The 25,523-nt window shown below is 54.4% G+C and overlaps 10 protein-coding genes across 10 annotated transcripts; 6 read left to right on the plus strand and 4 right to left on the minus strand.

The window, feature by feature from the left end:
- The first annotated feature begins 574 nt into the window (after nt 1–574).
- Nucleotides 575–1,622, plus strand: BDY24DRAFT_393706 (uncharacterized protein). Its single transcript, XM_076641083.1, has 2 exons — nt 575–1,229; nt 1,301–1,622. The coding sequence occupies exons 1-2, from the start codon at nt 1,023–1,025 to the stop codon at nt 1,382–1,384; spliced, it is 291 nt and encodes a 96-aa protein (XP_076495401.1). The 5' UTR covers nt 575–1,022; the 3' UTR covers nt 1,385–1,622.
- A 1,297-nt stretch (nt 1,623–2,919) lies between these two features.
- BDY24DRAFT_393710 (uncharacterized protein) lies at nt 2,920–5,459 on the minus strand. The gene is made up of 5 exons (XM_076641084.1): nt 5,031–5,459; nt 4,833–4,942; nt 4,253–4,741; nt 3,854–4,176; nt 2,920–3,772 (listed from the first exon to the last, which is right to left on the minus strand). Exons 1-5 carry the CDS (start codon nt 5,404–5,406, stop codon nt 2,938–2,940), a joined length of 2,133 nt encoding a protein of 710 aa, XP_076495402.1. The 5' UTR covers nt 5,407–5,459; the 3' UTR covers nt 2,920–2,937.
- BDY24DRAFT_393713 (uncharacterized protein) lies at nt 5,460–7,178 on the plus strand. The gene is made up of 4 exons (XM_076641085.1): nt 5,460–5,556; nt 5,625–5,715; nt 5,798–5,951; nt 6,016–7,178. The coding sequence occupies exons 1-4, from the start codon at nt 5,544–5,546 to the stop codon at nt 7,006–7,008; spliced, it is 1,251 nt and encodes a 416-aa protein (XP_076495403.1). The 5' UTR covers nt 5,460–5,543; the 3' UTR covers nt 7,009–7,178.
- FES1 (Hsp70 nucleotide exchange factor FES1) lies at nt 7,176–9,161 on the plus strand. The gene is made up of 5 exons (XM_076635875.1): nt 7,176–7,304; nt 7,375–7,572; nt 7,657–7,681; nt 7,802–8,285; nt 8,478–9,161. The coding sequence occupies exons 1-5, from the start codon at nt 7,276–7,278 to the stop codon at nt 8,885–8,887; spliced, it is 1,146 nt and encodes a 381-aa protein (XP_076495404.1). The 5' UTR covers nt 7,176–7,275; the 3' UTR covers nt 8,888–9,161.
- Nucleotides 9,138–10,728, minus strand: MAG1 (DNA-3-methyladenine glycosylase II; the record flags this gene model as incomplete). Its single annotated transcript, XM_076643581.1, has 5 exons — nt 9,138–9,399; nt 9,502–9,551; nt 9,659–9,947; nt 10,021–10,087; nt 10,332–10,728. 5 exons carry the CDS (start codon nt 10,726–10,728, stop codon nt 9,138–9,140), a joined length of 1,065 nt encoding a protein of 354 aa, XP_076495405.1.
- Nucleotides 10,729–10,800: 72 nt separating this feature from the next.
- On the plus strand, nt 10,801–13,115 carry BDY24DRAFT_113101 (uncharacterized protein). Its single transcript, XM_076635876.1, has 6 exons — nt 10,801–10,936; nt 11,058–11,548; nt 11,675–11,819; nt 11,985–12,107; nt 12,287–12,400; nt 12,547–13,115. The coding sequence occupies exons 1-6, from the start codon at nt 10,919–10,921 to the stop codon at nt 12,838–12,840; spliced, it is 1,185 nt and encodes a 394-aa protein (XP_076495406.1). The 5' UTR covers nt 10,801–10,918; the 3' UTR covers nt 12,841–13,115.
- Nucleotides 13,116–13,270: 155 nt separating this feature from the next.
- BDY24DRAFT_424575 (PDK/BCKDK family protein kinase) lies at nt 13,271–16,452 on the plus strand (the record flags this gene model as incomplete). Its single annotated transcript, XM_076644027.1, has 14 exons — nt 13,271–13,352; nt 13,564–13,607; nt 13,743–13,764; nt 13,885–14,012; nt 14,251–14,510; nt 14,587–14,706; nt 14,826–14,944; nt 15,030–15,091; nt 15,164–15,300; nt 15,393–15,584; nt 15,651–15,729; nt 15,804–15,866; nt 15,965–15,985; nt 16,085–16,452. 14 exons carry the CDS (start codon nt 13,271–13,273, stop codon nt 16,166–16,168), a joined length of 1,413 nt encoding a protein of 470 aa, XP_076495407.1. The 3' UTR covers nt 16,169–16,452.
- A 170-nt stretch (nt 16,453–16,622) lies between these two features.
- On the minus strand, nt 16,623–18,554 carry BDY24DRAFT_113411 (uncharacterized protein). The gene is made up of 3 exons (XM_076635877.1): nt 18,019–18,554; nt 17,522–17,935; nt 16,623–17,441 (listed from the first exon to the last, which is right to left on the minus strand). Exons 1-3 carry the CDS (start codon nt 18,331–18,333, stop codon nt 16,683–16,685), a joined length of 1,488 nt encoding a protein of 495 aa, XP_076495408.1. The 5' UTR covers nt 18,334–18,554; the 3' UTR covers nt 16,623–16,682.
- A 210-nt stretch (nt 18,555–18,764) lies between these two features.
- BDY24DRAFT_435500 (uncharacterized protein) lies at nt 18,765–21,898 on the minus strand. Its single transcript, XM_076644181.1, has 15 exons — nt 21,735–21,898; nt 21,612–21,638; nt 21,532–21,547; nt 21,360–21,448; nt 21,052–21,244; nt 20,780–20,975; nt 20,412–20,697; nt 20,320–20,342; nt 20,125–20,250; nt 19,897–19,952; nt 19,623–19,828; nt 19,485–19,547; nt 19,389–19,405; nt 19,126–19,294; nt 18,765–19,029 (listed from the first exon to the last, which is right to left on the minus strand). Exons 1-15 carry the CDS (start codon nt 21,797–21,799, stop codon nt 18,816–18,818), a joined length of 1,746 nt encoding a protein of 581 aa, XP_076495409.1. The 5' UTR covers nt 21,800–21,898; the 3' UTR covers nt 18,765–18,815.
- A 22-nt stretch (nt 21,899–21,920) lies between these two features.
- BDY24DRAFT_393755 (NAD(P)/FAD-dependent oxidoreductase) lies at nt 21,921–24,032 on the plus strand. The gene is made up of 7 exons (XM_076641086.1): nt 21,921–22,224; nt 22,316–22,350; nt 22,465–22,568; nt 22,670–23,386; nt 23,460–23,509; nt 23,584–23,594; nt 23,688–24,032. The coding sequence occupies exons 1-7, from the start codon at nt 22,034–22,036 to the stop codon at nt 23,939–23,941; spliced, it is 1,362 nt and encodes a 453-aa protein (XP_076495410.1). The 5' UTR covers nt 21,921–22,033; the 3' UTR covers nt 23,942–24,032.
- Nucleotides 24,033–25,523: the final 1,491 nt, after the last annotated feature.

Below are 25,523 nucleotides of genomic sequence, written 5' to 3' on the forward strand. Positions count from 1 at the left end.
AAATCGGGCGCTTCCCTCGGTGGTGGTGGGGAAGAAGCTGTTGCATTTGCGGGACCGTAGGGGTTGCGGGAGAAGGGAGAGTGGGAGAAGAAGTGGTTGGAGGGTGAGCAGGATGAAGGGGAGATTTCGTCGGAGGAAGGAGGGGAGATGAGTCCATGGGTGTGGGAAAGGTAGTGATAGGCGTAAGGGTTGGGGTTCGGGTCGGAGGAAAGTTGAGGAGGGGAGCGGTGGAAGGAAACCCCTGGAGGGGAGGGGAACGCGTCGACGTCGGTGTTCGAGGGGAGGAGGGAAGTTTTGGTGTCGATGCTGATAGGAGGTTTCGGCGCCGGTCGGTTCGGAAGAACGAACTTCGCTTGGTTGTTGGTCGGAGGAGGAGGGGAGAAATCCGGTGGAGGAGGGAAGGTCGGTCGAGGTGGTGAGGAGAGGGCGGGGAGGTTGGACCGGTACTGCCTTGGAGAAGTCGTGGTGTTCGTCCAAGGAGGAAGCGGGTGAAGACCGAAAGTAGATATCGTTCTGGAGATCCGAGTAGGAGCGGGAATGTAGGCGTCCGAATAGTCAACGTCTCCTTCGTTGTCCTCCTCCTCCTCCTCCTGCTGATTGTGGTAGAACTCGCTTCCTTCGCCTGCTCGGACTCGAGTCGACGAAGCGTGGGACGAAGCCGAGCTGACGTAACGGACTGGTTTGCGAGAGATGTAGGCGGCGACGGGAGTAGAGAGAGGATCCTCGACTCCTCCTCCTCGTCCGACGAACGAACGACCTGCTGAAGCTCCCCAAGCCGACGACGAGGACCAAGGTCCAGTCCGAGTGTCCTCCGAGAGATCGACGTAGGTTCGGGGTCGGCCATAGTGCCTCTGGTCCTCCTCTTGTCCTCCTCCGGCAGGTCTGAGGTACCCAGTTTGGAACCTCTGCTCGTCGCGTCGGGGGTTCGACGTCTCGACCATCTCTGGCTCCGAGTGGGATTCGTCTTGGTATCTCGCCGACGACGACGATGCTCCTCGGTTCCTACTGCTTCGTTTCGAGCGATGGTGAGAGCGAGGCTGGGAGTTCTGACGGTGGTGCTGAGGACGATGGAACTCTTCGGAGAGGAGACGAGGGTGATGTCGATCGATGAGGGTTGTAGGGAGGAGGGATTGTTGAGAAGAGCGGTATCCAGCTCCTGGGGAGGTAGGGAGTTGGATAGGAAGATGACTGTTGGCCATGTAGCGGATGATGGAGAGGTGGAGAAGGACCTGAGTATGAAGAGAAGCGAGATGGTCAGCTTCGAGCTTCAAATGAGCTCGTTCGAGTGCAAAAGACTCACGATCAACACGAAACTTCCACCCAACCGAGCACTCAGCACTCCCACCCATCCCTCCCATCTATACGACCCACAATTGGACGGTGATCCCCACACAGCATCCATATCCCAACCGCACCTCCCGACGAACCCTCGCGGTGCAGGTTCGTTCTCCCAGAGCTTGTAGAGGATGAGCTGAACAGCGGCTATAGCGAGGATCGAGAGGGACGAGAGAGCGAGGAGGAGATGAGCGATGGGGAGGAGGCGGGAGGGTCGAGAGGTGGGGAAGAGCTGTTGAGACGACGCGTCGAGGTCAGCAATCGATGTCGTCGAAACAAAGAGAAGGAACGAAGACGGCTCACTGGAAGGAGGTACATCAAAGGCAGCGATGCCGTCAAGCATGAGTACAGCGAAACGATGAAGAAGGCCAAGTTCAACCTCCTTCGTTGAGCATCGTCGAGGAAGACTGCAACCCAAACCAACTCGAGTCAGCCCTCCTCTCTCGTCTCCCTCCATTCCTCCCCTCTTCAACACATCTACTCACGCAGAAAAGCCACAAAATACCTAATCATCACCCACAAGCACCACCCTTCCAACAATCCACCCATCGACCATCCTACCCACTTCCAAACCCTCCTGTTTCTCTCCCTCTTCCTGCCCTTCTCCTCCTCGACGGCTTCCAACGCAATCTCACTCAACGATTTGCCCAACCTCCTCGCCTTCCGGTCCCGGCGACGTTTCTCGTCTGAGGACCAGTCCCGCTCGGATCCCGAGGAGACGAAGTGGGTTGAGCGAGAGGAGGCGAGGGAGGAGGAGGAGGAGGAGCGGGAGAGGGAGCGAGAGGGAGGTTGAGGTCGAGGTTGAACGAATCCTTCCTCATTAGAGATGGGATAAGGAGCGTTGTTGTTGTTGTTGTTGTTGTTGTTGTTGTTGTTGGTGGTGCTAATCTCCTCGAACCTAGCTCGTTGGTTCGCAGGCGTAGGAGGAGCTGGTCGATGCTGCAGGTGTGGCGAAGGCGAAGAGGAAGGATGGTTCTCTGGAGCGTAGACTGGTTCAGGAGGGGAAGGAGGGTTTTGGATATGCCAGGGAACGTAGGACGATCCTTCTTCTTCTCCTGAGAGGATGTGCGAAGGCGAGGGCTGTTGAAGTTGAGGCGAAGGGAGACGAGACATCCTTGACCTTGTCGAAGGAGGAGTGGGCTGAGCGGGTTCGTTCGACATGGTGGAGTCGGAAGGTGGTTTCGTTTATCCACCAGCTACAACGTCGTCGTATTCGCTTGTCGAAGTCTCAGATCGAAGGTGATAGAGAAAGAGAGAGGAGAGAGGCGTTCCAGGCACGAAGGGAGGAGGGAGGGCGAAAGGTGAAGCTCGACGTTGGGTTCCTTCTTCGCTTTTTGCTGGCCTGTTCCTTCGATGCTGGTGGGATGGCGTTAGGAGCTGCTTCATTCTGCGTTAGCCTTCGATCCGTGGCGCTCCCCCGAAAGGGCGCAAAGGGAAAAGGGAAGGGAAGGGAAGGGAAGGGAGGACGGGGAGAAGGAGAGGGAGCTCGTTCGAGACAAGACGTTGCGGGATCGATCGCGTTCAGTTCACCTCTTCTTTTTTCTTTTATTCGCTCGGCTCGGCTCCTTTCTCGAAGGTAGTAGCGGATGGAGAAAATCATTTCTATCCTTCTCCTGGTAAATCCACTTTGGCCACGTTCTTCTTCTTCTTCTTTTTGGTCTTCTTCTTCTTCTCCTCCGCGACCGACGCGTCGTTCGACCGTTCCTCCTCGACCACCTCCGCCGCTGTATCCTCCAACACCCTCTCGACGGACGCTCCAGCCTTCTCCTCCTCCTCCTCCATCGTCGGCGAGCTCAACGAACTCGTTGGCGGCGGCGACGAAGGTTCCGAACCCTCCCTGCTCCCTCCCAACCCAGCACTCCTCACCACCCTCCCCTTCCTCTCCTTCTTCACCACCTCCCCATTGCCTCCTCCCTCCATCAACTCATAAAACAACATAAACACCTCCCCTCTCGCGGCCCTCACCTCCTCCACTCCTCCTCTCACCTCATCCACATCCTCGTCCGAAAGTCTCAACCATCTCTCGGTCCCTTTAACCCGTCGATAAGTGATGTAGTGACCGGCGTTGTGATTACCCAAGTGGTAGATCGCTGAAGAGAGGCGGTAGATCGTTTGAGGCGTCGAGATGGGAGAGGAGGTTGAAGGTGACGGAGGGGAAGGAGGGAGTTCAATGGAGGTGGAACCGTTGGGACCGACGACGGTGAAGGGCGAGGCTGAGGCGGAGAGGAAGGAGGCGATAGAGGGTGGTGGAGGAGGTGGAGTTGAGATGGAGGAAGAGGGGGAGAGGGAGAGGGAGCCGGTGGTACAGAAGGGGGTGAGGTCGAGGAGCGAAGGGAAGAGGATCCGGCAGGGGTTTTTGGAAGCGTAGTGCGAGGAGTAAGAAGAGCGGTTGAGATGGAGGGCGAGGAGTGGGGGCGCGAGGGAGAACATGTCTTGTCTGGATGCGGGAAAGGACGTTCGAGTGAGAAAAGGAAGCGAGAAGAGAAAGAAAGAGAGAGAACACGTCCAAAAAACTCACCTCGTCGAAATCCCACCTTCCACCAGCTCCCACTTCACTCCCTCCACATCATCCTCCCACCTCGCTTCTCTCACAAGAGTCTTCACACTCTCCACCAGATCAACCTCCCTCTCGTACTCCCTCCTGACTTCCCGGAACCGCTTTTTGCGTCCAGCGGAGATGGGTTCGCCAGACGCGTCTTCCTGAAGGGGAGCTGGTGGGGAAGGAAGATCCCGTTCGAGCGTTTTGAGGGTTTGGAGGATACGACATTTCCGACATTGAGCGTCTGTGAGGATGTCGAGGGAGGTGTAGGATTCGAGGAGGGAGGTGAGGGAGGTGGAGAGCTGGGGAGACGAAACGACGACGCGAGGAGGTCAGACGAGCAAGATTGAAACGCTCGTTGAACGAGATCGGACTCACCATCCTGGGAACCGAAAGCTGAAGATTATCGAACGCCGTCAACCGAATCCCTTCCGAGTATCCGCATATCCTACACCCTCGTCGATAAGCCAGTCTGCCCTTGAACGGACTACCCTCCTCTTCAGCAGCAGCCTCCTTCGACGAGATCAACCCTCTAAACCCTTCGCTCCCTTCTTTAATCCCAACCTTCTTGATCACCTCTCCCTCCTCCTCCACAGCAGCCATAAGCAGCTGCCACAGTTCCTGAGCGTCCTGTTGCTCTCGCATGCGATTGAACATTCCTGAGCTTTTGAAGATGGGTGCGAGAGTGAGAGCTTCGATGAGGGACGTGAGGCGGAGAGGACGAGGATAGGCAGATGCGGAAGGTGTTGAGAGGGAGGTGAGAAGAGGGAGGAGGACGTCGAGAAGGGGAGAGGGGACGTCGTAGGTGAGCGCTTGGGAGTGAAGGTGGGAGATGTAGGTGAGGAAAGGAGGGAGGGCGGCCATGGCCTGAGAGGGTTAGAGAAAGGACAAGGACGAGGTCAGCTTGAGCTTGATGAGCTTGAAAACTTCGAGAGAGCTCAAGGAGATGTATATTGACCTGTAAGACTGAATTGAGAAAGCAAAAAGCTCCTGAGGAGTTGACGAGACCAGGAAAGTGGCTGTCGGTTTCCAGGGACGAGTCGAGCTGAGGGGTGAGCTTCGATTGAGCTGACGAGAAGACCAAAAAGAGAAGGATTTCAGCATTTTTGAGTCCAAGACTCGTGAATATATAGTAGCAACCAGACACTAGACTGACCTGTTCCGTTCAACTCCCCTCCTCTCCGTCTCCTAGCGATCCTTCCAGTCGATCCCTCTCCTCCTGCCAGCTCGACGCTTCCTCCTCCTCCTTTCCCACTCCACCAAGACAGGAAGCCCATTCGTTTGAGAGTTCGTTTGAGTCTCCGTAAGTTGAGTTCGATCTCGATGGGAAGACCGAAAGTGTAGAAGTAGGCGAAGAGGAAAGCGAGAGCGAGAAAGACGAGGATGGGAGAGGTGAGGTCGGGAGGGGAAGGAGCTTGAGCTCGAGCTTGTCGATTGGAAGAAGGTTGGGAGTGATGGTGCTGTTGTTGTTGGTAAGGATTTCGTTGTCTCGTACTAGGCTTCCTTTTGTGTGGTTCGGGTGGCCAATCCATCGAGCATCCTCTCTTTGGGTTTGTCGGCGTTGGGAGGGAGGGAGAAAGGGAGGAGGAAAAGAGAGAAGAGGACGTCGTCATTTCGAGTCGCCACTCCCTCTTTCTCCTCCCAACTCCTTCGACCCAAAAAGCTCGAAATGTCTGGACAAGGTGAGTGCTGGTGCTGGACCGGAGGTCTTTCCAGTCCGACTAAAATCGTCGACTTTGGGATGCTCCAGAATTCGCCGTGGCTCCCTCTTCGTCTGGCCTGCCCATCTCCTCCTTCCTTCCCTCCACCCTTTGTCTCGTCCTTCCTTCTCGTCCTTCTCGGTGAGTTCTACTAAACAGAACCCTTACCTCCTCGTTCTCTCAGACTCTGAAGCTGATCTCTGTATCCTTCTACTCCTCAAAGTCCTCTCCCAACGCTGCCTCTCGAGCTTCAACTCCTCATCCTCAAGCTCGGAGCTCAACATCGCATCTGCCTTCAACTTATCGATACAGAACGAGGCATCCTCGCCACCTATCCCTTTCTTCGATCGGCGTGTCTCGTTTCCAAGGCCTGGCGAGTGAGTGCTCTCTCAGTCTTCGAGGAAGCTGCCTCCTAACCTCTTCTCTTCTCCTCTTTTCCAGGTCGACGCAACGAAGCTCCTCTTCTCTCACCTCGTCCTTCCCACCCCTCCTTCCATCGAATCCTTTTCCCGTACCCTCGAGACGCTCGGTTCTCATCTCACCCACACCAAATTCCTCAGCTTCCGAACCAGGGACCGCAGGCCTTTTCCAACGAAGCTTGAGGACTCTCTCTTCCTCCGTCGAGGCTGGCCGTCTCTCGAGCGACTCGTAACTTCTCAAACGCCGAACTTCACCCAGAGCAGTCTTCATCCCCATCTCCAGCATATCGACCTCCTCTTCCGAAGCTACCCGTCTCTAGCCCCCATGGGCAGCACACCGTTCACCTTCGCGTCGATCAAGCGACACCTCATTCCTCCTCCCTCCACTCGCTTCGTAGGCCTCGAGGCTGGATCACAACCAATCAATCCAGTCTCAGCAGCTCAGCTACGCACGGTACTTGGGTGGTATGGACCGACGCTGGTATCCCTCCAGTTGGAACTTTTCGTGGAGGAGGGATTCGCCGTCGCGTCTCCTCCCTGGGTCTTCACGTCGTGTCCCCTCCTTCGAACTCTCTTCGTCCCGCTGGACTTCGTTTGGCCCGAATCAGGAGTCGGAGCTCATCTCAACATCGAGCGTCTCGTCGTGGGCGATCCCGAATGGAACCCTTACTCCCATCGAAGACCTTTCCACCCCCTTCCCTCCTCTCCCTACGACCCCAACCACCTCATCGAACAAATGAGATCCCTCATCGACAAGGACGTGGCCGAACTTTTCCCCAACCTCCTCTCCATCTCCCTCTTCCCGATCTCGTTCGAGGACGACGAGGAAATCAAGGCCCGTCCCGCTCTCTTCTTCGTCCTCAAGGATCTTCAACGACTGTACCCGTCCATCCGCTTGGAGGATCGTCTGGGAACTGTGTACGATCCGAGATGGTGTGAGTTGGATGGAGTGGACGATGAGGAGTCTGGGGACGGAGAGGAGGACGAGGAGGCTAGTTGGTCGGTTGAGTTTTGACGACGCGTCCGTCGTTCAGTTTTTGACTTGCTTCGTTTGACATTTTTCGATAGTTCTTTTGCGATGAGCTTCTTCTCTTTCCTTTCGCTCTTCGAACGAAAAGCTCTAGGTGCATCCCTCGTCACTTTTACCCAAGAGAACCTACTAGAAACGAGTCGAACGAAAACGAAACTGTGAGCTCGACCTCTCCTTCCCTTCTTTTTCGAGTCAAGCTGACTCGCAACACCCACCTTCCCTCTCCTCTCCTCTCCCTTCCAACTTGAAACCATGGCCGCCATGAACGAACTCCTCCAGTGGTCAGTAGTCCTTACCTTCCCTACTTCAAACTCTCAGCTAAACAAATCTTCCTCGTTCTGATCTCTCAAGGGGAATCACCAACTCTGTGCCCGAAAACGGGGACGCTTCAGAGCTTCACGCTGTCGCTGAAGAGATCGCTGCCGGACGAAGGAAGGACCTCATGGAGCCTGGGATGCTGGAAGCGATCATGGGGAAGAGCGATGCTACGCTGATGAAGGAGGCCATGACTTTTGCGGTGGATGAGTCCAAGCCGGAGGAGGAGAGAGTGTGAGTTGTCCCTTCCTTCCCTTTGCTCTCCTTCTCCTAGATCGAAGCTGACTTTTTCGTTGTATCTTCTTTTCGATCGGATAGTATCGCTCTTGATAATCTCGAGATGGTGAGCATCGCTAGATATCTGCTCTTCTGCTCAGACGAGAGCTCCTCGCTTCGTTCGTTCGAGCTCAAAAGTCGAAGCTGACCTTTCCTTCCCTTCCCCTTCCCTCTCCTCTCCTTGAAGCTCATCGAACAAATCGACAACGCCAACAACCTCCAATCCATCGGTCTCTGGCCCCCTCTCGTCGCTCTCCTCTCGTCCCCTTCCGATCTGATTCGTCAAACAGCCTCGTGGGTCTGTGGAACAGCGGTTCAGAACAATCCTAAAGCTCAGGAAGCCGTTCGTCCCTCGCTTACCCTTCCTCCTTCTTCCGTTCAGATCTCTCTAGAGCCTCAAGCTGACTTTTCTATACCTGCCCTTCGTTCGCTTCAGTTCCTCGCCCTGAACCCTCTCCCTCTCCTCCTCAGCTTGATCGCAACCACCTCCTCCGACTTTACTCCTCCCTCCTCCATCGAAGGGCTCCCTCCCCTCCCTCCTTCCTCGACCGAGACGAGGTCGAGAGCTCTCTACGCTCTCAGTGGGACGCTGAAGCACAACGAGGAGGCTGTGAAGATGTTGGATCAGTACGAAGGGTGGGGTTGGCAGGTGCTGAAGGGTGGGCTGAGCGGTGAGTCTCGTTTCGTTTGTGGTTTCGCTCGCAACCCTCTGTTGTTCTCTCAGAAAGTCCTGTTGAAAAACGCTTACTGGAAGTAGGAAGAGAAGAGTTGCAGTCTAATCTACATCACCAATGGATAGCGTCCGATTATCAACCTCTCTGAAACTGACCTCTCCTTCGCGTCCCCTCTCTCTCTCCAAACAGATCCCTCCCTCCCCCTCCGTCGAAAAACAGCGTTCCTCCTCTCCACCCTCCTCCTCGACGTCCCTTCCACCTCCACCCCCTCCTCCACCACCCCCGCAGCTCCTCTCCTCCAATCCTTCCGCTCCCACTCCCTCGCCCAAACGCTGCTCAGCTCCCTCACTCTTAACTCCTCCCACCCCTCCCCTGGAGCCAACGCCGACGAACCCGCAGCTCTCGAGGACGCCGACTACCGAGAAAAGGCCGCGAGGGTGCTCATCTCGTTGCTCGAGAGGGGAGCGTTGGCGGAGGGCGAGAAGAAGGAGTTGGCAGAGCTCTGGAAGGGCTGGGAGAGCATGGAGGGCGGGTTGGAGGAGAGGATTTGGGTGACAGGGGAGGAGGAGAAGGTTGTTAAGGCGTTGTTGGGTGTTTGAGAAGGGAGATTGGATTTGATTACTTTCTACGACCAGTCTCAAGTGGGTAGTCTAACAATCTTGCGAATAAAGCGTCCTGAGGGAGTCCTCGACGCGCTTGGTCTGTCGCTTCTTTCGGTTCTCTCTCGCAACACAGTCTTCCTCAGCACCTGCATCTTCAATCTCAAAAATATAACCAAGAGACCCCTCGTATAACATCTTCACGACAAAGAAAACAAAACGAAAAGACACAAACACGAACCCTCCTCCCTCACTCCTCCCCTTCCGTCCCAGCAATCTTCCACAGGTACCACGACCCCAACGTCCTGTACGGCTTCCACCCCTCCGTCAACTCCTCGCACTCCTTCGGGGTCAGGTAAACGTTTCCTTTCGCTTTGGTTTTGAGACGCGTTTGGAGTTGAGCGAGGGTGAGGCCCGAGGGGAGAAGGGCGGTGGTGGAGGAGGAGGAGGAGGGAACGGAGTGGGCGGAGAGGGTGTGTTTGAGGAGTCCTTTTTGGACGCCTAGGTCGCCGCTGGAAAAGAAAGAGAGAGAGAGGAGGGAGGGAGGATGAGTTTGGGAACAGAGGTGGAGAGAGGGAGAGAGAAGGGAGATGAATATGAGGTTGGAGACGAACACGGGGAGGATGTTAGGTCTTCGAAGGGAGAACATCGAGAACATGTTGACCTTCGAGAAGCAAAACACCAACCAAAAAAAAGCGAGAGTCAGTTCGGGAGACGAACCAAGTTCGAAACGAGAACGCAGGCGTCGACGCGCGCGTCTTTCCCACTCACCGTCCAAGGTCCCACCCCCTTCAACGCCAACAACGTCTCCTTCAACTCCTCATCATCCTCGAAATCCAACAACATCTTTGTACTCAACTCGCCACTCTCAAACTTCTCCGCGAGGTTGACGACGTATTCAGCTTTCCTTCCTGAGAGGCCTGCTCCTCGGAGCGTTTCGAGTCTCGTAGCAGCTGGGAGGGCGAGGATTTGGGCTGGAGTAGGGAAGAGATGGGCGTAGGTGGAGGCGAGGAGGGGGTCGTGGAGAGGTGGGAGGAGAGTGGGGTAGAAGAGACGGATGCTGAAGAGGAGGGAGGTCAAGGTGAGATGGGCTGAAGGAAAGAGAGAGAGAGATGGGAGTTGAAACGACGAACAAGCGATGAGTGATGGATCGAGCGGCTAGCCAGGAAATTTGTTGGCCTAGGAGGGAGTGGACGAGGCCTGGGGAAAGAGACAAAGAGAGGAAGAAAAAGCAGGGGAAAAGTGGTTTGGTTGGTCAGCGCGTCTTTGGAGCGAGCCGGCGTGATTTGTTTCGTACGCCTTTCGCTCGAGCGGAAAATCTTCACACCACCTTCTGTCTCTCTCTCTCGTCTCGAGAGAAAATCCTGCTTGCTTCGCACCTCGCTAGCCTCAAATCTTTGCTCCTCCCTCGGCAGCCAGATCCGGAAGACTCCTCGAGACTCACTCCTGAAAGCGTCCACCTCCAAGTCCTCCATATAAACCGTAGGTTCCCATTTCTCAAACATAGCCTCGAACCTCGGATCGTGAGCTACGAGATGAGCTTTCGCCACTTCCAGATCCCACGAGAGCGTCGCAGGGAGGAGCGTAGCGGGAGTCGAGGTGGACGAGGCAAGGATGGGACCGGCGAAATCGTCTGGAGTGGTGAGAGCTCGTGGAGGGGAAGTTGAGGTGGGAGATTTGGCTTTGGTGGTTCTGGTCTTCTTCTTTGCTGGAGTGACGAACGCAGGAGGGACGACGAGGGCGGAGGAGAGGGAAGAGGTGGCGGCAGCGGGAGAGGAGGTGGAAGAGCGAGTTCGTTTGGTTGGAGAGAGAGCAGCGAGAGGGAGAGTGGAGGAAGACATTTTGATTAGGATAAGGGAGCGAGGGTTGAGGAGCATATACTGAAAGTCCAGAGGGGAAGGTGGACGTTGGGAGGGTCTTCAGAGAAAGGGCCGAAGTTCGACCTTTCATGATCTGGGGTTCGAAATCAAGGTGACCTTCAACCAACTCCTCCTCTCCCTTTCTGCAGAAGTTCGGATTTTTTAATACAGCATGTTCGGACAACCTCAGGTGAGTTCTTCGCATCTATACATGTTCGGAAGAGGAAGCTTCCTTTTTCTCAAGCTCGTCTCGTCTCGTCTCCTCTTCATCGAGCTGACCTCTCCTTCCTCCTCCCTCCTCCTCTCTTCAGCAGCAACAACCTGCTTCAACCTTCTCCTTTGGAGCTCCCAAACCTTCCCTCTTCGGTACTCCTCAACCTCAACAACAACCAGCTGCTCCTACTTCCCTCTTCGGAGCTCCTCCTCAGCAGCAGCAGCAACAAGCGGCTCCTTCTCCTTTTGGTCAACCTCAGCAGCAGCAGCCCTCCCTCTTTGGAGCTCCCCAGCAACAACAACAACAGACACCCGCTCCAGCTGCTGGAGGTATGTTCGGAGGAGGTGGGATGTTCGGTCAACCCAAACCTGCGACTCCTACACCTCAGGCTGCTGCAGGAGGAATGTTTGGAGGAGGAGGAGGCATGTTCGGAGCTCAACAGCAGCAACCTCAGCAGCAGCAGCAGCAGTTCCAGCCCGCTCAGAGTCAGGCTCAGCCTCAACCCCAGGGTGCAGGAGGAGGGATCGGACCCAAAACCAAGTTCACAGAACTGCCCGAGGCGGCTCAGAAGATTGTTGAAGGGATCGAGTGAGTCTTGAGCTTTCTTCGTTTCCTTCCCTTCGGTTGACGAGCTCGTTTCATCCCTTGTTGTCCTCTCGAGGCTCCAGAATATAGCCCAGCTGATACATGTCTTGCCCTTCGTTTGTTCTCCAGCTCCTTCATCACCCAACAAATCACCCTCTCTCACTCCCTAGCTCAACATCCTCTCTCCTCCGCCGCGTCCTCCTCCTCCTCCTTCGCTAGCTCTTCTTCCCCGACGATCCCTCAGACGAGCTCGCTGCTGAAAAGGTTGACGACCGTGAGTCCTTGTCAGACCTGTAATAATCTGGTGGAGCACGAGAGCTCAAGCTACTCGAGGGAGGGAGGGAAACGGAAGGAAGGAGGAGAATGTTGAGCTTCGAGCTTCGAGCTGACCATCCCTTGTCTCTCGTTTATGTTTCACTTTCGTCTTGGGACCTTTCAGGAAGCCACAGCCCTTTCGAATCACCTCGCGTCGTCGGCTAGGAACGTGGAGGAGCTGAAGAATCGGGTGGCGAGAGACGGGGAGGATGCCGTTCGAGGAGCCAGGATCATGGATGCGTCGAAGGTGCGTCTTCAATCCTTCCCTTCCATTCTTTCCCTGTTCGGCGACGTCTAGTCGCACTTCGTCTACTGGAGTATTCTGTCTCCTCGAAGATCCGCTTTCCATCGAGATCTCTACCTTCGACGCGTCCCTCAAACCGACCTGACCTTTCCACTCCCTCCCTCTCTCCTCGAATTCAACAGACCGCTCAAGGCCGTCAAACCCTCCGAGGTCAATCCAAGTTCCCCAACGAGTACTTTACGACCCTCACGGACGAGATGACCGTTCGAGTCCAGACGTACGAGCGGGCGATGGATGTGAGTCGCGCCTCTCCCTCTTGCTTCTCTTCTTCACTTCCCGCTGACCTTCTCTCCAACCCTCCACCCACTCAATCCCACTCTCCTCCCTCCCTCTCCCTTTACCTCTCCTTTCCCTCCCTTGTCCGCCCTTCGCCAACCAACAGCAACTCTCCCAAACGCTCCTCTCCCACCTCCCCTCCCACGCTTCCTCCCACTCCTCCTTTCACCACCCGAACCAACCCTCCCCTCAAACGATCTCTCAAACCCTCCAAACGCACCAACTTCTCCTCCAGCGGCTAGCGGCGCAGGTGGCTTTCCTGGACGAGGAAGTTGGGAGTCTGAAGGGAGAGTGGAGGAGTCTTTGGAGGGAGAGGGGAGGAGGAGTAGGGGATGTGTTCAGGGTTGAAGGTGGTGGGAGTGGGAGGGAGGAGCTTGTCATGGGGTCGATGCGGGTGTAGGGAAGAAGGCTTTGGAATGGAGAGAGGGACGAGGAAAGGGAGGGAGAGGGATAACGCTGAGGGCTGAAACGGGAGAGCGTCGGGTCTTGGGTGTTTGGGGTGTTTCGGTTGAGATGCCATCCTTTCGCGTTTCAGAAACCAAACAAAGCTGCTAGAGAAGACCGAGGGGGATTCTGGAAGTTTTTCGACCCGACGACGCGCCTGATCATATGTCAACCACCACCTTTCCGAGTCATCGTTTCAAAGATCTCGATTTCCTCGAACCGGGCCCTCTTGGTTCCCGTTCACTTTCTAACCATCACAAGCTCACCCTCGCTCCAGCTCCCTTTCAGTAGCAGCATCACACCTCCCAGCTCAGCTCTACCCTACCAGCAACCCAACAACAGCAACAACCCGACAGAAAGGACGACAAGGAGTACAAGAGACCAAGATGAGCTTCAAGCCCGCTTACAAGATCCCTTCCATGACCTGGGACAAGATCTACAGGTTCGCAGAGTACCAGCAGACGTCTGGTGAGTCCTCTCTTCCTCCACTCTCATCGCACTCTCACCCTCTGGCATATAGAGAAGAGGAGGGAGGGACCGAGAGAGAGAAAGGAAGGGAAGGCATCCGATGTCGCCCGACCTAGCTCGCTTTTCCCTCTCATTCTCCCCTCGTCTCAAGTTTTCGAGTTCAAGTTCGAGAAGCTGACTGTCGGCTCTTGGTTGGCTTGGTCGATTGCAGTGAGCATCCAACAAATGATCCTCTTTGGATCGACTCCGAATCAGGTCCGTTCAAGTTCGACACCTTCACCTTCATCACTCTCTCGCTCTCGCTCTCCCCGCCCTCGTCCTTCCTTCCGTCTCGCCTTCTCGACAGCTTCGCTGACTCCAGGCTTGGATTTGTCGTATTCGGATGTTCAGGGAACGTTGTACAAGGCTTCTCGTGAGTGCAAAAATCCTTCTTCTCCGGTTTTGAGGGGCGAGACCGGGAAGGAGCCGGGAAGAAGGAGAGAGCTGAGCTCACCTCCTTTCTTCCTTCGTTACTTTTGGGTGGACGATGCAGAGTTCCTGCAAGAAGAGCTTCCTATTCGACTTGCTCACCGAGTGAAGGAGTTGGACGAGCTGCCAGAGAACTTGGCTCAGATGCCTAGTATCATCAAGGTCAAGGAGTGGTACGCTCAGAGTTTCGAGGTCAGTCGGGTCTTAGTTGTGCCTTCTCGGGCTTGAGAGGAGCAGTTGGAGAGATGGGATTGGAGTGGAAGAAGGAGAGAGCAGCAGGAAGAGAGGGATTGGAGAGAGTTCGAGAGGAAGGGCAGCTAAGGATGAGAGGGAAGAGATGGACGGAGCTCACCTCCCTTCCTTCCCTCTTCGTTCGTTCGAATTGAACTGACCTCTTCCCTTCCTGCTCGATCGCTTTGACGACTACCAGGAACTCGTCTCTATACCACCTCCCAACCTGCCCTCGGAAACCCTCGCTCTCCTCAAAGGGAAACCCGGAACGTTCGTCCCTCCGAGCTCTCCTTCCTCTTCGGCCTCTCTTCTTTCAGCTCGCCTGACCTTTCCTCCCTCGCTCTTCTCGAATCAAAACAACAGTCCCTGGCCCACCTCGTCCGACAACCCTTCCCTTGACTTTCATCACAACGGTTCAGGCTTCCAGAAGCTGAAATCCAGGATCCCTCTCGAGAAACGGTGCGTTCAGACATGACGCGTCTGCCTCTTCGCATCGAGTATTTTGAAGCTGATCTCTTTCTTCGTGTCTGGAAAGATACTACGCTCCTGTTGCTGGGGTAGAGTGGCCTCCTGTTCTTCACGACTACAACGAGCACTTCACCAAGGTTCTGCAGAAGATCAAGCATCGACATGACCCGACGGTTTTGACGGTTGCGTGAGTTCAACGAGACCTTCTCTCTTTCGTCTTGCGATGGGTTGAAGAGACCGAAGGAAATGGGATGGTTGACTTCGAGGCTGGGCTGACTTGACTTTTTCTTTGCGTTCGTTCTGCAGGCAGGGAGTCCTCGAATGGAAGAAGAACAAGAAGAGCGAACGAATCGGACTCAGCATTCAGCAATTCTTGGATCGGTTCTACCTGAGTAGGATAGGTATCAGGTTCTTGATCGGACAGCGTACGTTCTCTTGATTTGGATCTCGTTGTTCTACTCGGTCGCGTCGAAGCTGACCGTCGAAATTCCTTCGTCCTCCTTTCCCCAGACATCGCCCTCAACACGCTTCCTCCTCATTCTGGTTACGTTGGAATCATCTGCGAGCACACGGTACGCTTCGGCTCTTCTGATCTACTGCTAGAGACCTTCGACTGACTCTTTCTCGTCTCGATGGTCGAACAGAACGTTCACGACATCTGCGAGGAAGCCATCGAGAACGCTACTTTCGTCTGCGAGCAACACTTCGGTCTCATCAACGTCCCCAAGATCGAGCTCGTCTGCGACAAGAACCTCACCTTCCCTTACGTACCTGGACATCTGTGAGTCTCCCTTCCTCCAACTCTTCACCGTTCTCTCGTCGTCGCATCTCACTCGAGCTCACCTTCCCTTCCTTGCCTTCTTCCCTTGCCAGCTCCCACATCATCTTCGAACTCCTCAAGAACTCCCTCCGAGCCACTGTCGACTTCCACGGAGGCGCCGATGAAGAGAGCTTCCCTCCCATCAAGATCATCGTCGTCGAGGGATCGGAAGACATCACGCTCAAGATCTCGGACGAGGGAGGAGGAATCCCTAGGAGTGCGATGGAGTTCATCTGGACGTACATGTGAGCAAACTCGTTCCACTGTGAGCTCTTTGCGAGAGAGACTGATCCTTTCCCTCGGTCTTGCAGGTACACAACCATGGAAGCGTCGGCTCTCGAGGCTGAGAACGGACCCTCGGATTTCACTGCTCCCATGGCTGGGTTCGGAGTGAGTTTCGATACTCTCTGTGCTTCTTTCTATATCGACTCGAAGCTGATGTTCTGCGTATCTTTCTCTCACAGTACGGACTCCCTCTGTCGAGATTGTACGCCAAGTTCTTCGGTGGGGATCTCAAGTTGATCAGCGTTCGTCCCTTCCCGTTTTCTCTCGTTGCACCTCGGATCCTTCCATCAACTGACAGACTCTCATCTCTTTCTTCTCGCTGCTCTTCGACGTTCTACAGATGGAAGGCTACGGTACCGACGTTCGTCCTTCTTCCCGCTCCCTCCTCCCCTCTTGCTTCTCTCGCATTATCGTTTTAACCTCGCTGACCCTGTCCTCCCTTCCTCGTTCGTTCTCACAGGTCTACATCCACCTCAACAAGCTCGGAGAATCAAGAGAACCTTTGCCTTACGGAGCGAGTGGAGCTAAGGAGGAGGGAGTGTAATCTCGTCTCGTCCTCGTTTCGCCTTTTCTCTCTTTCCTCTGCACCCTTCGGCTGTCTGTTCCCTTTCTTCCACCTTATGGAGCATAAGCCTGATGGGCTCACTCCCGTTCTTACATTGTAGTCACGCCTCTTTTTCTCATGCTCTTCCGTCGAGGACTGTTCGAACGCGTCGCCTTTCCGTTTCGTCTCGTTTTCTTTCCTTTATTTGTACTTGCAGTCGGTTGCTCCCTTGTACTGGTAGCTTTTCGAGTGTAAAATTGATTTCGTTTGATTCGCTTGGCTTGGAACAGAAAGAGAGAAGGGAGAGAGAACAACGAGGACGAAGAGTCAGTTTCGACGCGTCTGCAACTTCGGAAGAAGAAGGACTGAACTCACGTTGATGACCACTCAGTAGTTGAAGAAGGGTGCGTGCCCAACACTCAACCCTACATCTCCAGTGTCTCCATCCAGCCTCACCATCCCCGGCTTCCCCTCCCTTTCGAGCCTCCCCTCCACCATCCTTTCCAACTTCCCATCAGCAACGGATCCTCCTCCCCAGACGGTTCTCCAATTCGTCCCTACTGGTGTCCAAGCAACGATGGGGAGTCCTTTGTTCGATGCCAGTTTGAAGGAGCCCTCGTAGCCGTCGAGAGGGAAGTAGACCTTGGTTCCTCGTTCGAACGGGACGTAGGTTTTGGGTTCCCGATCGTAGGAAGGAGAGAGCGAGGTAGCGTTGAGGTGCAGGGCTGGCGAGGTAGAATGGGAACCGGTGAGGTTGAAGGAGGTGACGTTGGCTGTGATGTAGCCGTTGGTGGAGACGAGAGTGAGGTTGTAAGGGGAGGAGGAGGAAGGAGCGGGAGGGAAGGTGAACTCGGATTGGATGGGACCGTGCGAGAGGAGCGTTCCGGAAAGGAGGGAGTAGGAACCACCGATTCCTCGGCCGGTAAAGATGTTGAGGGAGCGAGTGAGGAGTGGCTGAAGGAAGAGAGGAAGAGGAAGAGGAAGAGGTGAGCTGAAGAAGAAAAAAAGACGCGTCGCCGCGAGAACTAACGACGTGGGCCAATCCGACGTAGCCGAGCGGGAGTCGTACATCCACGGTGTCGAAGGTAGCGTTATTGAGTTCCAGGAAGTTGAGGTCTCCGTTGGCGGTGGAGAAGACCTCGAGATGGGCAGCGTAGAAAGAAGAGGGGACGAGGATCGTGACGTTGAACAGGATCGAGGAGTCGAGCCAGTTGTCAGGTCGGGAGACGATGAGCGATTCAAGAGAGTTTCTAATCTTGTCGTTTCCGTCGGTCTGTACGAAACCGAGGATCGAGTGTCAGAAACGAGGAGGAGCGACGGAGGACGCGAAGGACCGAGAGAGAGGAAACGCACCTTCATCGCCAGTCCAGCAGCGCTATCTCCATCAGAACCCTCCAACTTGTATCCGTACGACCCTCCCACCACTCTCGACAGCTGGTCTACTCCCCACTGAACCCTATCCTCCTGGTTCCCTCCAGGCGAGACCTTCCAAAACGCTTCGACTCGAGCCTTCCAATCCGTCGAGTTGTCGAGGGAGGAGGCGAAAACGACGTCCGTCGACCGGTTTCCGAAGATCTTGACGAAGGCGGTAGAGGAGTTGAGAGGAGTAGGAAGTTGAATGAGTTGAGAGGAGGAGGTGAGGACGGTAGCGTTGACGGTGTTGTAGGCGGTTGAGGAAGGGTAGAAGGTTGCGTTGGAGATGGTTGGAGGGGAGAAGTCGAAGGGGGTGAGAAGATCGCCGTCGTAGAAGGCAAGGGAGGTGAGAACCTACCACCGGGAGAGAAAGCAAAGTACAAAGTCAGCAGGCGAGTCAAGCAAACGAAAAGAACAGGCGAAACAGGGCGACCAACCTTGGGTTCGACGAGATTCTTCGCTGCGCTCAAATCTGCAACGTCTGGCAACATCTTGGATCTATGGATCCCATACCAGATCATCGAAGCAATCAGAGCCACCAGAGCTAACAGCACTGCTCCCAAGATGACTTTGGCTCTCGTCGAGAACCTCCAGAACTCAAACCAACGAGGGGAACGAGGAGGTTTGGGAGTCAAAGCTTCGAGCTCGTTGGATTCCCCTCGAAGGAGTGTGGGATACTCGTGGTCGTCTCGGTTGTATGGGGGCAGAGAGTCTTCGATCTGATGCTCTGCTGGTGCTGGTTTTGAAGTCATGGTCGAGGAGAGGGTGGATGTTGGGAGGAACAAAAGGAAATCGGAGGGACAAACTGAAAGTGGTTTGGGACAAGCTGTTTGGCTGTCTGGGTTTGTCACCTTTTTCCAACGTACCAACGTACCAACCCTATGCGACAAGAGCGCAGTATCTATGAACGAAAAGATGAACTGGATGATCCGAAAATATAGTAGTCGGGTATCAGGAGCTTCAACGACGTTTGATCTCTTCTTCTCCTCTGACCTCGACACACGCGTCCTTTCTCCCCTTCACTCGTACAGATCCTGACTAAACAAAGGCCTCAGTCTGGTCCAAAGCAGCTGTCAGCACAAATGCTCCGAATGTACGAAGAGTGAGATCTAAACTGTTGAAAAGGGTAGCGAAAAGCTTCTCCCGCTCGGATCCGACGGATGCTCGTTCGCTCGCTTCTCCCCTTCTTCTCAAAGACGCAAAGGATGCAGAGACACGTCTTATCGCACTAACCCTAGACTACCAGATAATCAACGCAGAGACGGGTGAGAACCTGCGAGCTCTCCCTCGCTGCTGGCCACACGAATCCGAACTGGTTAAGGAACGAAATCACGACGTCGAGATCGTCTTTGGTCGTCCTCGATCGAGCTGCTTGATCCTCGATGGTGCCAGACGTATCGAGTCCAGCGGCGAAGAGAAGGAGGATAGTACCCGCACAGAAAGCGGCGCTGAGAAGAGGAGAAGAGGAAGGTCAGCTCGTCAGCTCGACGCGTCTCGACTTCGTTGAAGGAGGGAATTCAAAGGCAGAAGGGACTGAGACTCACTGCTGGGCGTGAAGTGGAAGTCCCATCTGCCCGTAGCTTGTATGAGAGGCGTAGTGAAGGATGGCGACGATTTGTGACGAAGCGAATCGACAGCGTCCCATCGAGTGCTGGTTTCTCCCCCCATCGATGAAGGGACGGTGAAGGACGATGGTATGAACGCAGTAGAACACTGTCGAGAGGTGAAAAGGGGATGAAGATTCGAGGGATGGGTGAGGGCGTCAGCTGCACGTGAGGAAGAGAGAAAGGACGGGAAGGAGACGAACTGTTCAGGGTGAGGACGCTGGGACGCGAAGAAAGTGGGAAGGCAGATATCGGGATCAGCGAAGCGTTAGAAGAAGAGGAAGGAGATGCCAACTTACTCTGGGGAGGGCTCGTTCCCAGTAAAGCCATCGAGATGAAGAATCATCGGCAGCGACGCATTCCTGAGAAAGCGAACGAAGTGAAAAGGGAAAAGGTCAGCTCCTTTTCGTGAGGTTTCCGCGCATCTATGGACTCACCAAGCTTCCAGCTCCTTATCCAGCTTCTCCACACACTCCAGTCGATTAACCGAGCACGGAGGTCTTCTTTTCTCTCCTCCAGAAGTATAGACGATCGTCACGATTCGAATCGCAATCTTCGATAGTCGAGCGTTCCAAACGAAGCTTGTCTGAGCTGCTGGATTTGGGTCCATGATGTCGACGACGGGGAGGGGCTGATGGTGGACCTAGAATGAGGAGGAAGAGGAGAGAGGTCAGACGCGTCAAAGGAGAGTGAAAGCTCTGAGCGACGCACCTCGTTCGGAAAGGTTGAAGCTTTGCCGGTGAACGTCGACCAGAAACTAGTGACGACTTTGAGGAGTACAGGGATTCAGATGAGAGAAGAAAAGAAACAATGTGTCAGACCGGAAAGGAAAGAGGGGAAGGGAAGTGATGAAAGACTCGACGCGTCGACTCGGTTTTGATCCTATTCGCTCGAACTGTTTCGACGAGGTAGTCAAAGAGCACAGTTATGACGACTTACGACTCAGATCCCAGTACGTACGATGTCGAGTGACGTCGAGGAGGAGTTCTTGAGGAGAGAGTGAAGGGAGGTGGACTCGAGCGTCTTGATCGAGTTGAAAGTCGAGAGCGGCCATTACGGCGATTCCTGGAAAGCCGAATGAGAATTAAAAGATCAGATGCCATCGGCAATTACGCTGAGAGATGTTGAACGAACCTTGGTACATCCAGGCGAGACGACTGAACGAACCAGAAAGAGGACGCGTTAGTCCGGGCGTTATCGAACTGAGAAGGAGGCCCGAGACTCACTCCGTAGCCATCCCGACCATAAACGTACTCAGAAGCAAGAACCCAGCTATAGAGCTCAGCTGAGGACTCGTTCCCTCCTGATCGATCAGCGTTTTCGCAGCGTCGATGAAGGTCAGTCCTCTCGACGCCTGATCTCCATCTCGACAGAGGAACGAGGGAGCATCGACAAAATAGCGACACCCAGAGGCGAGAAGGACGAGGTGAAGGAACCGTGAGAAGTTTGCTGTCCGTCGCGTGGCGTCGAGGTGAAGATCTCGAAGGAAGGACGCCTCGTCGATTGGAAGTCCTGCAGGAGAAAGCGATAAGAGCCAAAGAGAATGAGCGGATCGCTTCAGAAGGGGGACAGTGGGAAAGATAGACAGCCTCACCAAAGCGAACCAGTCTTGAAAAGGCGAGTTCGAGGATCTGGTCGTGAAGACTTGGCGAGAGAACGACGGGAAGGTAGGGAGGGAGGAGGAACGACGTGAAGTTGGCGAGAGCAGGATCCGCTTTCTCTTCGAGATGAACCAACATGGTTCGAAAGAATGATGAGTTGTGTCCTGAGTGGTAGAGAGACCCATCAGGCTGTGGGAGTCATGGAAAAAGGGAAGGAAAGGCGTCAGAACAGAGACGCGTTCACACCTGGTTCGACACAACTCACTCCCAGAGTAAAGGATCCGGTACCGATAGTCGTGATAGGCACAGCCTCGTCGTGATCTTCCTCTTGAGGATTCGGAGACATGGCGTGCTCGAGAGGTGGAGGAGGGAGAGGAACAGCATGTGAAGTCTGAAGAGCTGATTCTAGGACGAGGATCCGATCTCGGAGAGCCTGGTTCTGAGCTTTGAAGGATTGTCTACCATGGCCGAAGAGAGGCAGATTAAATTTCGTGCGTGTAGACATGATGGAAGAGAGAAGGATGAGACGAGGAAAAGGGCGTCTCGGTCTGAATCTCCGAGAGGTCAACTCACCTCGCTCTCTCCTCGTTCCAGCGACACTCTGGGTGCTCTGGATCTTTAGCACACCTCATACAGACGGGCTGAGCACCGTCACATTTGACCTGAAGGACGACGAACGGAGGAGGAAGGTCAGAAACGGTCCTATCAAAATCGAGAGATACACGGAGGAGGAACAGCGCCCAACCTTTCGAGAACGGCAACTGAGAGAGCAGGGGAAGTCAGCGGAAGATTTCAGACCGTGAAATCAAGACTTGAGAGACTCACCGTGCACAGGCTAAAGCTGTATTGGGTCTAGGGAAGGAATGGAAGAAACGGATGAGCTTGAAATTCGAAGGAGGAGGGACGCTTGACTCTGGTAAGAGGAAGAGGAAGGAAGAGAACCCTCACCTCGTTCTCTTCTTGGGAGCGTCTTTATCCATGGTGACCGTTGAAGGGCCAGCTTGCGCATTCATGCTGAAGGAGGAGGTCAAGTCTTGAAAAGGAGTTATTCGGAAAAGAAAAGAGGGAAGGAAGGGGTGACTGTTTGACTGATCAAGGTCGGGCTCCGTTGGGTCCCTCCCTCTTTCGATGGGCGCACAACACCCACGACCTCAATAATAGAGAAAACCTACGCCCTCTCCTTCATCTTCATCGCCTCGAGTCTCTACCTTCCTCGATATCGATCTCCAAACTCCTTTCCCCTCCCCATGGCAGCACCCTTCTCTTCGTCTGTTCTTCGAGCTCGCTTCCCCCTCCTTCCTCCGACGCTGGAAGTCGACCATCTCGTCGTAGGAGGAGGAGTGATCGGACTCGCCATTGCAGAGAGACTAGTGAAGAGGTTCCCCAATAGATCTACGTATCTCGTAGAGAAGCACGACGCGGTTGGGCAGGAGACGAGGTGAGATCGTTCTCCAAGCTGAAGCTCAAGAGGAAGCTCGAGCTCACCTCCTTCTTTGTCTTCCGTTCGTTCGTGTTCTGGCTACCAAAAGCTCTCGGAACTCGGAGGTGATACATGCCGGACTATGTGAGTATATTTCTTTGAACTCACGGGCGTCGATTCAGCGTTGAGCAGGAGGTAACCGAGGGCGAAGGAAACGAGTCGAGCTCACGCTTTCCTCCTCCTCCTCTCGTCCTTCAGACTACCCTCCCGACTCCTTGAAGACTCGATTTTGTATCCGAGGTCGGAAACTACTCTACGAGCGATGTGAACGGATGTCGATTCCCTTCAGGAAGACTGGGAAGGTAAGATCTACGTCTCTCTGCCCTCGACTCAGCCCTCCCTCCCCTCTCTCTCTGCTCGTCGACTTACTCTGACGCCCTCCCTTCCTTCCTCTCTCCATTAGCTCATTCTAGCCACTCAATCGAAACAGCAGATCCTCTACGTCGGTCGACTCTTCATGCACACTCAACATCACCTCGTAAACGTCCCGTCGTGGCTCCTCACAGGTCCAGAAGCGAGGGAGATGGAGCCCAAAATCTCCGAGGACATCTCTACGGCCGTTTATTCTCCCGAAACTGGGATCGTAGACTCTCACGCTCTTATGAGATCGCTGGAGAAGGAGATCGGAGAGAGTGAGGCGGGAGAGATCGTCCTCGGAACTCGCGTCGTTCGAATCGACCAACAACCCTCTTCCTCCCCAACAAATCCAGGAGGATGGCTCGTCCAAACCCTCACCTCCGGTGAAGAGAAACCGGACTGCATCCTCGCCAAATCCCTCATCCTCACAGCAGGTCTCACCTCCGCTCCTCTTCTCAACCCACTCCTCCCTCCCCTCGACCCCGAAATCATTTCTCCAACCTACGCCAAAGGAACCTACTTCTCCTACAAAGGACCAGGAGTCGCTGGGATCCAAAAACTGCTGTATCCTTGCCCTGAGGAGGGGATGGTCGGACTGGGGACGCATATGACGATGGATCTGGAAGGAAAAGTGAAATTTGGGCCCGACGTCGAATGGATCGGAGAGGCAGGGGAAGCAGAGAGGGATCCGGAGTTTTGGACGAAGCATTTGGGACCGAGCGAAGGCAGGTTGGAGGAGATGGCTGAGGCTGTGAGGGAATATGTGAGTTCGGGTGGGTGAAGGAAGCACGAGTCAAACGAATCCTGACGCGTCGTCCTTCCTCTCTTTTGAACAGCTCCCCGACGTTAGAGCCTCTGGATTCGCCCCAGATTACGCTGGCATTCGGTAAGTCCGGCTCATAGCTTCATCATTCTTCAAATTTCTTTCGCTAAGCTTTGCTCTTTCCTCGTTTCTCGTAGCCCGAATATTTGTGAGTCCTCCTTCCCAGAGTCGCGTCGCTCGCTCCCTCCCTCTTCCTCAACTGACTTGTCCCTCTCCCTTCCTTTGTGTTCCATTCAACCAGCTCCTCCCAACGCACCAAATCCAGACTTCAAGATCATCCACTCCCATCCTTCCCTTCCCAATCTCGTCGCTCTCGTTGGAATGGGATCACCAGGTTTGACCTCTGCCCTCGCCATCGGAGAAGGGATGGAACGGTTCTTCTCGAAGGTGATCTGGAAGGAGGGAGAGGATGGGCTGGAGGCACCGGAAGAGGACGATCCGAGAGATGGGAGGGAGTGGTGGGAGATCAAGAGACCTTGGTGGAGAGTTTGGTGAGGAGGACGCGTCCGAGGAGGATCTCATGTTGGTTCGTCGTATCTCTTTGTATCTATCCCAGCTCGTTGTCGAAGAAGAGAGTTTAAGCAGATGGAGCCGATTACCATGAGTTTGAAAGGCTTCACCTCGTTGTCAAGGCCGAGGAAGAGCTCGTGCCTGATCGGAGGACGAGCGTGAGAGCAAGGCTGTTGCTCGTTCCCCCTTCGCTCGTTCAGGCCTTCCTTCTCTCCTCGAACCACGTCAGTCGAGCCAACCCACAGTTCTAAACCAACTTTCGTCTTCGGAGTGAGTCCCTCCCGTTTTCTTCCGTGCTAGAAGTCAAAGCTGACCCGCGTCGCGTCGCGTCCGCTTCTCGTTTCCAGGATGCCTTCCCTCCCTTCCCCTCCTTCTACTCCTCGATACATCCCTTCTTTGTTCATCAGAAGGACTCTCCAGATCCCTGTGACCTCAACTTCAACCCCTTCGACCTCGATCCAGAAGAATAAGACCACCAAGAAGTCTCGTCGTGGCACCATGGCTTGTTCGTCTCCTCCCTCTCTCCCTTTCTGAGACACTTTCCTTTTTCCCTCTCCCCTTCGCTGACAGCTCTGCTTCCCTTTACCTCTTTCTCTTCTCAGACTTCAATTCTCTGCTGTACACTCTTCTGCGGATCGTCCATCTTCGAACGTTCGAACGAGGAGGTCAAGACTCAAGAGGCACGCCGTCGAAGTCGACCAGAGATACGCCAACTCCGCTTGAACTCACAAAAGCGGAACCGATCTAAGACAGACTTTCGGAAAGATCGCGAGGAGAAAAAGAGGACTTCGAGCTGGAACAAAAGCGAAGGGGGGAAGTCTCGACGCGTCGTCGAATCGATCAGCCTCAGTCGTTCGGTCCCTCCCGCTCTACACACTAAAATTCTCACCCCGAGTCAATAAGTATCAGACGTTTGGGACTTGAAGTTCAAACCTTCGTTGCAAAGACGGAACGAAACACAACCATCGCAACGCTCTGGCGTCGACTCGAAGTCGACCTTTCCGGCCCTCCTGAGGAGGAGCTTGATTCAAAAAGAGTCCGTGTCATCAAGTCGTAAGCAAAGAACACTCGAACTCGAAGAAAGGGGAGAAGAGGGGCGTCACGAGGATCAAAAGGAAAGGAAAAGAAAGTCGAAAGGAGACGATAACGAAATGAGAGAGCAATCCGAACCGAGCGAGTAAGGTAACGCATACGGTAAATTGGTTGATACTAACAAGTGGAGGATCTTGAAACAGAGGCGTCCAAGGGTAGAGAAAGGGAAGAGAGAGGAGAACGAAGAGAGAACGCGGCTAGGGAGGGCTCGTAAAATCATGGGGGTTAGTTTGTGTGAAAAGCTTGATGGAGGGGAAGAACGGGAAAAATGCGAAGGGAAAGAAAAAGATGTGGAAGGTACGAAAGAGGATGTCGTTAAGGCGAAAGAGAAAATAGAAGGGGCATAGAGGGCATTAAGGGAGGGACGGGACGGATTCTAAGGGTGAGAGCATAAGGAGAGAGAAAGATAGATGGAAACCAGTCGAGGACAACGACGACAACTGACCTAGAGGGAGCGAAGATCGTTGGCGAGTCG

Source organism: Mrakia frigida (genome assembly GCF_051309035.1).
Source record: "Mrakia frigida strain ATCC 22029 unplaced genomic scaffold BDY24scaffold_21, whole genome shotgun sequence".
In the NCBI taxonomy this organism is placed as follows: domain Eukaryota; kingdom Fungi; phylum Basidiomycota; class Tremellomycetes; order Cystofilobasidiales; family Mrakiaceae; genus Mrakia; species Mrakia frigida.

Excerpts from the sequence above, each read along its gene's own strand:
- BDY24DRAFT_393706 (XM_076641083.1), top strand. The coding sequence starts at position 1,023 with ATGGTGAGAGCGAGGCTGGGAGTTCTGACGGTGGTGCTGAGGACGATG. Across the intron at positions 1,230-1,300 it reads ATGGAGAGGTGGAGAAGGAC|GATCAACACGAAACTTCCAC; the intron begins CTGAGTATGAAG and ends CAAAAGACTCAC.
- BDY24DRAFT_393710 (XM_076641084.1), bottom strand. The coding sequence starts at position 5,406 with ATGGATTGGCCACCCGAACCACACAAAAGGAAGCCTAGTACGAGACAA. Across the intron at positions 4,943-5,030 it reads AGGGGAGTTGAACGGAACAG|CTCAATCGAAGCTCACCCCT; the intron begins GTCAGTCTAGTG and ends TCTTCTCGTCAG. Across the intron at positions 3,773-3,853 it reads GAAGGTGGGATTTCGACGAG|ACAAGACATGTTCTCCCTCG; the intron begins GTGAGTTTTTTG and ends TCCCGCATCCAG.
- BDY24DRAFT_393713 (XM_076641085.1), top strand. Across the intron at positions 5,716-5,797 it reads CTTCCTTCTCGTCCTTCTCG|TCCTCTCCCAACGCTGCCTC; the intron begins GTGAGTTCTACT and ends TACTCCTCAAAG. Across the intron at positions 5,952-6,015 it reads TCGTTTCCAAGGCCTGGCGA|GTCGACGCAACGAAGCTCCT; the intron begins GTGAGTGCTCTC and ends CCTCTTTTCCAG.
- FES1 (XM_076635875.1), top strand. The coding sequence starts at position 7,276 with ATGGCCGCCATGAACGAACTCCTCCAGTG. Across the intron at positions 7,305-7,374 it reads ATGAACGAACTCCTCCAGTG|GGGAATCACCAACTCTGTGC; the intron begins GTCAGTAGTCCT and ends TGATCTCTCAAG. Across the intron at positions 7,682-7,801 it reads CTCTTGATAATCTCGAGATG|CTCATCGAACAAATCGACAA; the intron begins GTGAGCATCGCT and ends CTCTCCTTGAAG.
- BDY24DRAFT_113101 (XM_076635876.1), top strand. Across the intron at positions 11,820-11,984 it reads TGCTGAAAAGGTTGACGACC|GAAGCCACAGCCCTTTCGAA; the intron begins GTGAGTCCTTGT and ends GGGACCTTTCAG. Across the intron at positions 12,401-12,546 it reads CGTACGAGCGGGCGATGGAT|CAACTCTCCCAAACGCTCCT; the intron begins GTGAGTCGCGCC and ends GCCAACCAACAG.
- BDY24DRAFT_113411 (XM_076635877.1), bottom strand. The coding sequence starts at position 18,333 with ATGACTTCAAAACCAGCACCAGCAGAGCATCAGATCGAAGACTCTCTG. Across the intron at positions 17,936-18,018 it reads AGAATCTCGTCGAACCCAAG|GTTCTCACCTCCCTTGCCTT; the intron begins GTTGGTCGCCCT and ends TCCCGGTGGTAG. Across the intron at positions 17,442-17,521 it reads CTGCTGGACTGGCGATGAAG|ACCGACGGAAACGACAAGAT; the intron begins GTGCGTTTCCTC and ends GGTTTCGTACAG.
- BDY24DRAFT_435500 (XM_076644181.1), bottom strand. The coding sequence starts at position 21,799 with ATGAATGCGCAAGCTGGCCCTTCAACGGTCACCATGGATAAAGACGCT. Across the intron at positions 20,698-20,779 it reads TTCAAGACTGGTTCGCTTTG|GACTTCCAATCGACGAGGCG; the intron begins GTGAGGCTGTCT and ends TTTCTCCTGCAG. Across the intron at positions 19,030-19,125 it reads CTTCCACTTCACGCCCAGCA|CGCCGCTTTCTGTGCGGGTA; the intron begins GTGAGTCTCAGT and ends TCCTCTTCTCAG.
- BDY24DRAFT_393755 (XM_076641086.1), top strand. The coding sequence starts at position 22,034 with ATGGCAGCACCCTTCTCTTCGTCTGTTCTTCGAGCTCGCTTCCCCCTC. Across the intron at positions 22,351-22,464 it reads GGTGATACATGCCGGACTAT|ACTACCCTCCCGACTCCTTG; the intron begins GTGAGTATATTT and ends CTCGTCCTTCAG. Across the intron at positions 23,387-23,459 it reads CTGAGGCTGTGAGGGAATAT|CTCCCCGACGTTAGAGCCTC; the intron begins GTGAGTTCGGGT and ends TCTTTTGAACAG.